General features: G+C 33.3%; 2 protein-coding genes across 2 annotated transcripts in view; both read left to right on the forward strand.

Moving 5' to 3' along the window:
• LOC129570149 (peripheral-type benzodiazepine receptor-associated protein 1-like) overlaps positions 1 to 8503 on the forward strand; it is a 44145-nt gene extending 35642 nt beyond the window's left edge. The window contains exon 16 of the mRNA XM_055449630.1: positions 40 to 8503. Coding sequence (XP_055305605.1) covers positions 40 to 122 — 83 coding nt within the window. The 3' untranslated portion in view covers positions 123 to 8503. The remainder of the gene's footprint in view (positions 1 to 39) is intronic.
• Positions 8504 to 8816: 313 nt separating this feature from the next.
• LOC129570242 (uncharacterized protein K02A2.6-like) lies at positions 8817 to 12274 on the forward strand. The gene is made up of 3 exons (XM_055449782.1): positions 8817 to 8858; positions 10537 to 11365; positions 12105 to 12274. Exons 1-3 carry the CDS (start codon positions 8817 to 8819, stop codon positions 12272 to 12274), a joined length of 1041 nt encoding a protein of 346 aa, XP_055305757.1.
• The last annotated feature ends 112 nt before the right edge of the window (positions 12275 to 12386 follow it).

Raw genomic sequence — 12386 nt, forward strand, 5'->3', positions numbered from 1 at the left:
TATCGAAACTCATAAATTTTGTTTCCATTTTATGAACAGGTGATATAACAGCGCCTGGTGGTGATATTTTATCCAAAGGCAAGGAACTGATTTTCATGAAATTCGGACTGGGAGGCAAATAGCCTTGTTGTTTAATATTATTAGTTATAGCCAAATGAATTGAAGAAAACGAATTAAACTTAATTGATCAATACCGAATATGTAATATGCGATATCGAAACATTCCGTACATTTCAAACACTGAAAATTGTTGTTGAACTATTGTTAATCAGTTTAATAGATGTTAAGTAGTGGGAAGAGTTATTTGATATAATTGTACGTCGCTTTGTTCAAATTTACAGAAGTCTTGCAATTTCAATTTGATCATATTATACACTATATAATTTATGGCAAACAAAATGTACAATTAACCTTTAAATTAATGAGTCTTCAATCGACATCTACACACCTCCAAAAATGAGCAGTATGCCCAATACAATACAAAAAGTCTAAATATGAAAAAAAATCAAGTTATTTCCATCATCCAAATCACAACAAATACTTGTCTTTTCTTCAAAAGTGGTATGGATTGATTTGTTGTAGTGAACATTTTTTTTTGCTTTATAACTACAATTGTTCAAAGCCCAAACTTTCAGTTGTACTTCATTCCAAACCAATTTATCTATTATTATCATTTCTACACTTTTCGCTATCACAAAATGAATGATAAAAATTCTGAGTGCGCAGGCATGAATTGTTTGAGCTGCTAAACGTTTGCGATTGAAGACAATAGAAGAAGAGCTGTGTGTAGCAAAATATAAGAAAGACCATTTCCAATGCGTGGGGAAACGATTGTATACAATTCCGATATCTATGCGCGCATCGTTAGAATGTTTTCTCAAACATTGGTTGACACCTATCAAAAAATATTTCGACAGAGCATTTTGTAAAACAATGTGTTAAAACATTCAACTCATCCAATATTTGATATTTTTTACCAGTAATAGAACAATTAGTTAAACCGCTGAGAATAAAGTAAGAGCCTTATGAAAAAACAAACTTGCAAAGACGGGACTTGCATCCGTCCAGCCCAAAAGAAAACTCTTCGATGAAATTAAAATGCTACAATATAGTGAGTTCAAAAGATTCTCTAGCGTTGTGTGAACAATCGCAATCCCAGAAAGGTACTCAATAAAGTATTTTGACAACAAACTCATAATTGGTTTTTGATCAACAGAAACGGAACATGAATTTAAATTGCTAGAGTTTTCACGCTCTGTGTTTTTGAGACTACATTTTCACTGTAGTGTCTTCTTATATTGCACACAAATCAATCTTCTCGTGCCTTCAATCGACAATCGAAATGTCACTATATATACATATATGTATAATATACATTGTATATGTTTTTATGTAAATGTACATGCATATGTATATGTATATGTATATATACTCTATTCATAAGAATTAATAGAAGTAATGAACAAACGCAGAAAAATAATAACTGATATAATAATGCAGAATATTTCAAATACTTTAAATCAGCTTTATCGTCAAAATAAGATAAAAATTCCTCTTTACCCCGTGGCTCAGTGTCACCCCTTCAACAAATACGTATCTCAAACTCTAGCTTTTGGGGGGCCAAAATGAAGTTTTTTTTCATCTCATTTCATCCTCCGGATTCTATTTCCAAGAACTTTTCCTTCGAACATGTTTCATATCTAAATCTTCTCAGGAGTAATCGCTTGAAAAATATTTGGCTATTTTATTATATAAGCTAGTCACAGTTGACAGATCATGTATCGCTTTAGCATCACTATTCACAAAGTTGTGATATTTTTATATTCGCATCGTATTGCAAACTTTATCATCGAGTATAACCGTTTTTGATGCTGGATGCACCCTGAACCAATAATTATTACAAAATTGGTACGTGAACATATCGGCATCATTTGTTTATACTCAACTCAGAATTTTATAATTATATGTATCGAGTATACTGATATTTTAGTTTTGCCGGAATAATTTATTGGAGTAGCAATATCTGGGTTATCAATATCGTGTGGAAACATGTCAATTTTGTTAGGTTGAAATCCATGTGAAACTTAACCTCTGGATTTAAACTAAAATGTCTCTAAGGCTGATCCAAAAATGTATAAACTTTTTGGTGATTCCCGGAGCTTAATTGCTAAATTCTAATGATATTAACTTAATTTGCTGTGGGTTTTCATTAGTGATAATTTTCTCTAATATTAGAGAAGCTAATAATTTGAAAAATGAGAAATCCGGGAATCACAAAAAATTTATATCTTTCTTTTTGAACCACTCTAATGTCCTTAATGCAAGGTGTTGACATAGATGGTGTCAGCTTTACCTTAAATAGTTTTGTGGCTTGCCACGTAATAACTAACTAAAATAAGCTAATGGGTGCCTAATGATAGGCTTACCTGCCTTAAAGCATCCACATTAGATTATTAGACTTGCAGGTCTTTATGATCGAAGAAAATTGTAATCTCCATATACAACGTAATCCATACTTGTTCCGAGTTTGAATATTTTTAGGGATTATTAATTGAACAGTTTAATTTATAGTAGCATGAAGGGCTTGTTCAAAAAGAAGAACGATTTCGATCAATATATTCAATACGGAGAATACATTCCATTTTTCTCGTGAAAATCGATCAAAATCCACATCATACACGGAGAGAATTGACAGTTGTCAGACGAAATTAAAATAAAGACGTAAAATTGCTGATCTGTTAAAATACCAACCGCTCAAACCTACAAACTGGCGTTTTACAAACGTCGTCTACACAATTTTCAGTTATTATTTTGTGTGCATGTTCCTCTCTTTGGGACGGCACAAATTCATTATTTTTGTGATTTTTTTTATTCCGCTTTTAGACTACCCTAATGTTTTCGTTTATGTAATATAAACCTGTCTACGAAAACATTCAAACCAAATCTACTTATATAATAAATTGCAATATTTCTTTGGTTTTTCAATTCAAACAAATTCAGTAATGAATCGGACATTCTATCTTGTGAAAGATTTGACCCACAGTGTATATATTACTATGCAACAGCAAAAACCCGTAAAGGAAGGAACTGCCAAAAGAGAGCAAAACATTTTTTCGACATTTGTTGCATAGTGTATTTTTAACAGAGTAGTTCTTTGAAGTTCGTACTTGTGAAATTTGGTACAAACCTTCATATCATTAATTACTATAAAATCATCTTCAAATAGTTTTATCCAAACTCAATGCATATTGTAACCGCTTAAAGAGTTGCGAAATCCAATTTTCAACTTGTATAAAAAATAGTGATTTTCAAACTATTTTTATTATTTACAACCAGATTATTCTGTATTCAAAATGATATATACCCTCTAGTGCATTAATTTTTCCCAGGACTTGGTTGATTTTTGGCCATAGATAATTTAAAAAATATTCATAATCCTGGATTCCTCGCGGCTTAGTCAGGAAATGCGATTGACATAAATCAGAGAACAATCAAATCCATTGTTTAAAACACGAAAACCGCTTGATGTAAACGCATTATTCGTGAAAAGAACCAAATTGTAGAGGACACCTTGAAGAATAAAAATGCCTGCTTTTGAAGCAATGTGATCCGACGTACGATTTACGATACAGGCGTTCAAAATTTGCCCGTATAAAAGCGGTTGTATGCACTAAAGGGTTAAACTAAGCATGCCAGATAGTGCAATACACACACAGAAATAATGTTATGAATCTTAGTATTAGTGATTCTTTTGGATTATTTAATTATTATTCTTTTTCATGAATCTATACCATAGTTCTTTTACCACGACATAGAATTTTTCGTTGAAGAAAAAACTTTGGTTGTGTTGGTACGAAATTTGACAGTGACAGAATTTTCGTTTCAGAATTTCTAGAAAATTCTGTCACTGTCAAATTTCGTACCAACACAACCAGAGTTTTTTTTTCAACGAAAAAAATTCTACACTGAGAAAAAAATATCTGAAAAAATCACAGATGTGATTTCTGAAAAATCTTTTCTCAGTGTATGTAGTGGTAAAAGAACTATGGTATAGATTTAAGAAAAAGAATCACTAATACTAAGATTAGTAATTTTTTTTTCTATGTGTGTATAGGAGATATGCACACAGTCTAGGATATATCTACTAGTAGATGCAATACACACCTGTGTCCAATTGTGTTGAAAAGTTTCATTTTTGGGAAACGCCAGAGTTTTTGACTTCTCTTCAAAGAAGTTTCGATAACGTATATAAAAACCAATTCATTTTCAATAGAAACGTTGCGCTCTTTAAAAACCATTTTTGAGCAAACAATCATAACTTTTCATTTTTCGAAAAAAATAATTTTCTACCGGCTGTTAAATTTGTTTTAAAGAGAGATCGAAGACGAATAATTACTTTTCATCAATAATTTTTCATCATGATCGCTGAAAAGTATGAAAAATGAAGTTTTCTGCATAGCAGACATTTTTTTGTTATTAATTTATTTAATACTGGCATAGTACGGTAAACCAATTTTATCAAGTTTTCTGCATTTTTTCAGCTAGAATCAATTTTTAATGATGGGTTTTTGCAGTGTAATCTTTACTTAGCCAATACAAAAAACTAAATTAAAAGTTATTCAGTTCGAGCTAGTTAAGATCGAACGATTTAGAACTGGATATCTTGAATTACCGCTATTACAATCAATGCTTCATTCCCTCCAAACGCCCCTCCAGATGAAAACGTTGATATTTCGAGCCTATACGGTACTCCCAGCACTAAGTTTGGTTTTAACACTCATCATCTTGTAATGTCATCAAATCATCAAGTTGAGAAGCTTTTGTGTAAATGAGGCCTGGGGAATGGGATATAGTCGAATATTTTTCTTATTTTGACTCAAGAAGAAAATTAAATTTAATTATACGTGCCCTGTCTGTATAACCTGTGTAAAAATAAACATCATGTAAATGCTGCGCATCGAATATCATAAATATATTTGATCAAACATTTTGTATATACAGAAATATGATGAACTGTGTGACTATATTCAACTGTATACAGGCTTATATGCTTGGGTGTTTCATGATTTCCCTCTTATAAGGAAATTTATTAGTTCCAATGATTTTGCATAGTTGCCCTATAAAATCCGTGCTTCAAAAATAATTTTACAACAGAAAAAGGTGAAAATGTCAATAATTTGATTGAGATTTCGGTTTGATTTTTCGGCATATTCTTATTAACCGCTTGGCATCTACCAATGGTTTATAATACTAGATTTTCGTTGTGTACACTAATTAATGAAGTAAAACATCAAAAAGGAAATTATGAAACACCGAAAGCAAATTGAAGTTTACATTTTAGGTAGATATTGCATTATTTGATGAATTTTTATCTAGAGCCAATACGCTCCATTTACTATCGTATTTACGCATTCTCATCTAGCTGAAAATTCAGCAATGAGATTATTTCCAGCTAAAATTTAAATTCAAATTTGCAAATGGTTACGAAGAAATTTATTTTCGCCTTCAAAAACATTCTAGGCATAATAAATGTAATTCCAGAAGCACAAAAGTATTATTGACTCAGTTTAAGCTAATAAAAATCATTCTAACATTTCTATTGGTATACAAAACGTTTTCATGAAAAAAAACATGGGCAAAAATGTGCCAATGAATGAATTCTTCGGAATTGAATATTTTTTCACTCAATGCAAGGTTTGGATCTCCAATCCACCACAACATGAAATAATGTTCAATTTGGAAAAATACATCCAGTAGCACGTTTTTGCACAGATCTGATTATGGGCAGAAAGAAAGAGGGGAAGACGAACACGAAAAATTACTTTTCGCTGAAAAGAAGTTCACAAAAAACGAATCCTGTTTTATCTAAATTTTATTGAAAAAATATGTAAGGGCACAAAGTACTCGTTACTAGTATTCAATAAAAAAAAGGTCAGAAATATTATATGTATGTGGAAAACTTCGCCAATATTGCAGGAAAGAGCTACGAAAATCGACCTGATTAATTCGTAATAGCCTGTCTTACTTGTAACAGACTGTGCTCTTTTGCTTCTCTGACTCCAATATTACATTCGTGAGCTTAGCTTCTCTTTCGATTTCCGAACCATCATATGTTTATGAAATTTAAAAAAATCCGTACAAATCTCTCTACCATCATTTTCTCAAGTCAAAGGAGTAAGAATGTGTATGGGTATTTTCCATGCAGGGACATTTTGCTGGGATTAGAATTTGGGAAATGGTCAAAATTCTATATATGACGAAGAGGTTATCACATAAATGATTTTAAGGCTCATACGTGGTTAGGAGCTGGTTAGAAAGATCTAGAAGTCAGCTAGAGTAAACTCTAGCACACATGTATCGATGATTCCATACCAAATCAGTTTCGAATTGGATCGACCTCCATAGGCTGAACATTTGCAAACTTGGAAACTGGTGAAAGGTGGAAAGATGAAATCCACAATCTTGGGGTCACTTTTGGCACTCAATAATGACATTTTTGCAACTGCAATCCAGGGCTCAAAAAGCGCACATTCAGTTCGCAGTACAACTCATTTGAATGATAGCCACAGCTTTCGTGTGCGATGTTTTTTTCATACAAACTGAGTTGTGTGCGCACACCGCTCACTTGTTTCTCCATTGCTTTGTGGGGATCTTCGTTCGGTCGGAAAAAATGTAGTAGGCTCTACATAGCCGAAATACAAGCAAAAACATGTTTTTTTTAATCTGCGTGTCTGCTGTGAGTTTTTGAGCGCACATTGAATGAACAGTGATAAACTCATTTTTATTTGAACATTTGTGAACTGTTCGTCGTCCGTTCGTGTGCGTGTAGCGCGCATGACATTGTAATGCATTGCGCTACTCACAGGGTTCACTCTGTGCGATTCTTAAGCCCTGCTGGAATCTATGTGAAAAGTGGTAAACACATTGGCAAGCCCATGACACCGTTAAATCAAAATCACGATGTATGCGAAATGCATCAAATGGAGTGCCATCTGTGTCATGCTGCTTTTGTTCGTGTAAATCCAAATTCATTCAATTTGAATACTCAAAAAACGTTCAAAAATTCAAAACCATTAGCTCATATAATATTGGATTTAATCCAAGTTGAAAACTCTTACTGGAACTGATTTGGTGTGGAATCGTGGATTTGTACAACAAACGAGTATCCAATTCCGTGTACATATGCATAAATGCATGGGTGCTTGCCAACTTCCAAGCCATTGAGAATTTTTCAAGGAAAACAATTTTCCATTCAAATCGAGCGTTTTTCCTCTCATATCGAGCACTGATATTAGCAAAATTAAAAACGTATAGATTTTGCACCAAAATCTACTTAATATGTTTACATCAAAAAATAGTAATTAAAAAAATGTTCAAAAGTCAAATATGTATGTACTATTATCGTTTACTTTACTGACATACATTGTCGATCTTTACCAATAAGAAAACGTTATTGATACACTGGAATGATTGAATACCATTGTGTGTATGAGAATATATTCGATCTGAAGTAGAAATTCAACTTAATTTAAAAACAAAATGAAAATATTGATAGCTATGAAAATTTAATTTAGATTGGAAGAGAAAAAGTGGAGTTTGATCAGAAAAAAACAAACAACTTGGATATTCTCAATCACGATCTCCACAGGACTGAATTGTAACCAATTCATCAAATCGAAAAAAATTTAGGGAATATTTTTTCGTTCTATCTGCAGAAATGAAAGTCGGCTTATCTGCCAATCAGCTGTCAAGGTTTTATCCCAGAATAACAGTTGATGGTATTACAATCGTTTCAAAGACACATTATATCAGTTTCATTCCTTTAATTGTTATATGAGGTGACCAATTCAACAGAATGGTTTTAATTATAACTAATGAAAAATATGAGACAGTATCATTGATACTTCATCCACCTTCAACTGCTATCAAACCCATGGTTATAGTCCACAAAGGATATTTTTTTGAACTGTAAGCCATTTAGAGCAAAAATGTTTAACTTTTATAGATTTTTTTTTTTCGCTTCTATTAATTTTCAGATCGTTTCAAGTAACTTTTTTTCAAATATTTATTGTCTTATATCTTCATTTAAGTATGTAATATAAGTTGAAGCATATCCTGAGAATCATTCCTTCTAAAGTGAATATTGTACAGTAAAAACAAGTGAGATCCATTCCGTATAAAGAAAATAATATGAAAGGATGAGTTCGAATAATTCTCAATAAGTATAAGTTTCTTCATTTTTCCCAATTTGTGGCGATTCATTTTTCAATAAATCTGAACAGAACAAACTTTCTCGAGCTTTGGCTTTGTATATTACAATTTGGTTCAATTAAGTTAAGCATTATATTGTATATTTTTCTTTGAAGTAATTATTTCCAAGAATATGTATGTATACAAATGCATTGAACAAAAAATACCGAAGATTTGAAGCTACAAAAATAAATTGTATATTTTTACTCTTTGCTATATCCTTATAAAATATACGAACACATAATGATCAGTATTTTTCACTTAGTTTTAGTTTTTTATTTACGAAACCTTCTTGCTTTTGTACGACTTTTTGAAACGAAATAAGTAAGTATCGAAAAGCGGAGATCAGCCACACGAGTGACTGAAGCACCCCCACCACTTGAAGTCAACTAGCATATATATCACAATGAGCCAAACACGTGCAATTATTGTGCATAGTAGATTTATTCCCAAATCGTGCACAACTCTTACACATATTGTGCCCAGAAACAAAATTTTATCTAAATACGTCCAAAAATTGCACAATTTTTGCACTTTTAGTGCTACATTTAGCATTACATTAAAATATGCACAAAATTCAAACATTTAGCATTACATGTGTTCATTGGGTAAGTATACTTACTAGGGATCAGCGAGAATTGGTTTTTACTGATTTTGAAAACCCTCTCAGTGATTATTGTAGAGCTCTGCGAGGCTAAAAAAAACTTTGTCACGGCACTTCGGCCATAGCACACCTTGTGTGACGTCGAGCTCGATTCGAAGCTAAAAATGCACCAATAGAAAAAAGTCCATTTTTAAGCAAAATAAACACCAAGTGTTGAGACAAAATGTGCGCGGCGTCGAACTGAATAACTTTGTCCAAGATGCCAACAATACCTTTCCATTCTCATGGGCCGAAAGAACGGTCTTATTGAAAATGAGTTCATTTTAAAAACGTAGTATGTGAAAATCTTCTATCTTGGGTCAATATCGGATATTCAGTGTGTGTGGCTAAAGTGTAGTACTCGTCGAGCCAAACAACTTTGCTGCAGTCAAAATTCCGATATTTCCTCTTGTTGCCTTTGAAAAATTGAAAAACCTCCAATTTTTACTAATCTACTAATGCACTCAATATCGAAGGTTTTACATCGAATCTTCTTCTTTGATCCTTATATTATATTAAATAGCAGCCTACAGATTTACCGGCATTAAAATGTAGTAGGTAGTAGCATTACGTTAACAAAAATTGCCTGTAATGTTATTACAATCAGGGCCTGTCCCAGATAGGGCGCAAGTGGTGCGCTCAAATTTTCGAAAAATATGTGAAAAAAAGCACAAAGAGCGCTTAGTATTATAGACAAATGGAAAAAAATGGAGCGCTTAGAGTCGCAATTTTTCGAAAATAAATAAACAGGAGATGTATGTATAGAAGAGCGCTCGCATAAAATATAAAATTTTGTTCATGATGACTTTTTTCGGGTGTGTTTCTTCTCATTTGGCTATTTCATGACTCAACCAAATTTAATGGAAACAATTGATGCGGCGAAATAAAGAAGAATTGTTGACTGATCATTTGTCGATTTGCTTATCATTTTCTGAAAGAATTAACTTAAAGTAAACAAGAAAACTCTGACCGGCCGGTCGGAATGCTTTTAGTTAACTGATTGATTTTATTGAACGTAATAAAAAAGGCGGCCGAGAAATGTCACCTCGCGGTGTTGTGCGATGCGATGTGACAATCTCAGGGTTGTATAATATTTGAACGTTTATAAAGTGTTCGTTTCCGAACATACTGCCCCCGCTGCGGAGCGAAATTAAATTTATTTAAATGAACACCAATAATTTATTATTAGAAAAGACGAGCTGAGAAGCAGCAAGCCAAAGTAACAATATGAAAATGAAATGGTTTGTACAATGAATTAAAACTAAATCATTCATCATCGATCGGTAAGCGTGCAATTTTGTTAATTCCTCGTCTGAATGTAGACGATCCAAGTTTCACTTCAACATTTCTCACACATCCTTCATCTCCTGGGAATGTTGTAATCACTCGTGCCAGCGGCCAGTGAGTAGGTGGTAAGTTGTCATGCTTGACGAGCACAATGTCTCCAACTTCGATGTTTTCCTTCTTCTGATTCCATTTCGATGTTTCGATTTGCTGCGCTACATATTCACTATGCCAGCGTGGCCAAAATTCTTGAGCAATCTTTTGAATCAGACGCCAACGCGTCAATCTGTTGTCCGGTATCGATGTGTAATCAAACTGTAATTTAATAAAAAAAATGCGTTCCATGTCAACAATTGCAGGCCAGTCCACCTAAAGCAGAATTGATTCCTTGGAAACCAACTGATTCGGTTTGGAGTCGAATTCACATTGACTTTGCTGGACCGAAGTTCAATCATTACTTTTTGATTGTTGTGGATTCACACTCAAAATGGGTTGAAGTTTTTAAAATGAAAACAATTACATCTGCCTTCACAATTTCCAAGTTGCGAGAGTTTTTCAGCCGTTTGGGCATCCCAGACATAATTGTAAGTGACAATGGAACTCAACTCAAGTCTGCTGAGTTTAATGACTTTACCGCACGTAATAATATTGAACACATTTTTACGTCACCTGGTCATGCAGCAACGAATGGCCAAGCTGAGAATTTTGTAAAAACATTCAAAAAGTCATTCATTGCTAGTGTAAATAGTGCAAATCTGAACAACACTACTCGTGATTTGGATACGATTATAAATCGGATTTTGCTTGATTATCGAAATACTATTCATTGCACCACAGGTGAAACACCTGCTAAATTGTTCTTTGGACGCACTTTGTGCACTCGTTTTAGCAATTTGCGACCACCCACTGTGCGAGAAGTAATCGAAAATAAGCAAGAAATTCAAAAACGCAATTTCAAAGGCAAGCGTAACGTAGTTTTTAAGAAAGGTCAAAGTGTAATGATTACAAATTACAAAGATCCAAACAATCCATCATGGTCACAAGCAACAATTAAACACAAAATTGGTCCACGTACGTATACTTGTGTCTACACGCACAACAATAAAGGAATAAATCGTCATTTGGATCAAATTCGTGATCAATCATTTAGTTTAGACGATTCATTGTACTACGAAATGAATGAAACAGGTACAAGTGGTTCTGGGATTAAATTCCCAAAAAAAAATTCCCAATCAACAAAATTCCCAATCAATACGAAATTCTCAAAGCCAACAAAAATAATAGCGAGTGAATGAGTTGTACAACCACAGCTAGCATAGTGCATAAGCGTAAACGCACACATCATATTTCATTGTTTTCAACTATCGCTAGGATTGTGTCAAGTGGCACAGTACCACAAGCATAAACGTGTCCATTTTCCATTGAGACATCATGTAAATTTTTTCGTGCGGAATTTGAAAACAATGAAATATGATGTGTGCGTTTACGCTTATGCACTATGCTAGCTGTGGTTGTACAACTCATTCACTCGCTATTATTTTTGTTGGCTTTGAGAATTTCCTATTTTGGGAGTTTTTTTTGGGAATTTCGTTTTGGGAATTTTGTCTTTGGGATTTTTTTTTGGGAATTTTGGATCGGGAATTTTTTTTCTGGGAATTTTGGATTGGGAATTTTGTTTTGGGAATTTTGTCTTTGGGAATTTTGTTGATTGGGAATTTTGTCTATGGGAATTTTGTTTTGGGAATTTTGTTGATTGGGAATTTTGTCTTTGGAATTTTTTTTTTGGGAATTTTTTTTTGGGAATTTTTTTTTGGGAATTTTGGATTGGGAATTTTGTTGATTGGGAATTTTTTTTGGGAATTTAATCCGGATACCGGTACAAGTGAACAAAACGCGACTGTGATCAATGTTTCTGATGAGAGTTTAGGTAATGAATCACTGGTGTTACCGTCAACAAGCAACGATTCGAAAGCCAAAGATCCTGAATGGAAGCCGGATGCATACTCAAAGAATTCTGATTCGGCAACTGATGAAGAAACACCAGACGGTCAAAACAATCAGGAGGGGAGAAAGTTACGTCCTCGAAAAGATGGCTAAACTATTAAAGGAACCAAATGATTGTTTGTTTGCCTCGGATCTCTGAATATTGAACTCCATTTTATTTCATTTTGATTCAGATTTCATTGTGAATTATATTCAATTTTCTAAT

This window comes from Sitodiplosis mosellana, unplaced genomic scaffold (genome assembly GCF_009176505.1).
Source record: "Sitodiplosis mosellana isolate CC-2019 unplaced genomic scaffold, AAFC_SMos_1.0 Smas_scaffold_47, whole genome shotgun sequence".
Taxonomy (NCBI): Eukaryota; Metazoa; Arthropoda; class Insecta; order Diptera; family Cecidomyiidae; genus Sitodiplosis; species Sitodiplosis mosellana.

Excerpts from the sequence above, each read along its gene's own strand:
- LOC129570242 (XM_055449782.1), top strand. The coding sequence starts at position 8,817 with ATGCACAAAATTCAAACATTTAGCATTACATGTGTTCATTGG. Across the intron at positions 8,859-10,536 it reads GCATTACATGTGTTCATTGG|GCCAGTCCACCTAAAGCAGA; the intron begins GTAAGTATACTT and ends CAACAATTGCAG. Across the intron at positions 11,366-12,104 it reads CTACGAAATGAATGAAACAG|GTAATGAATCACTGGTGTTA; the intron begins GTACAAGTGGTT and ends ATGAGAGTTTAG.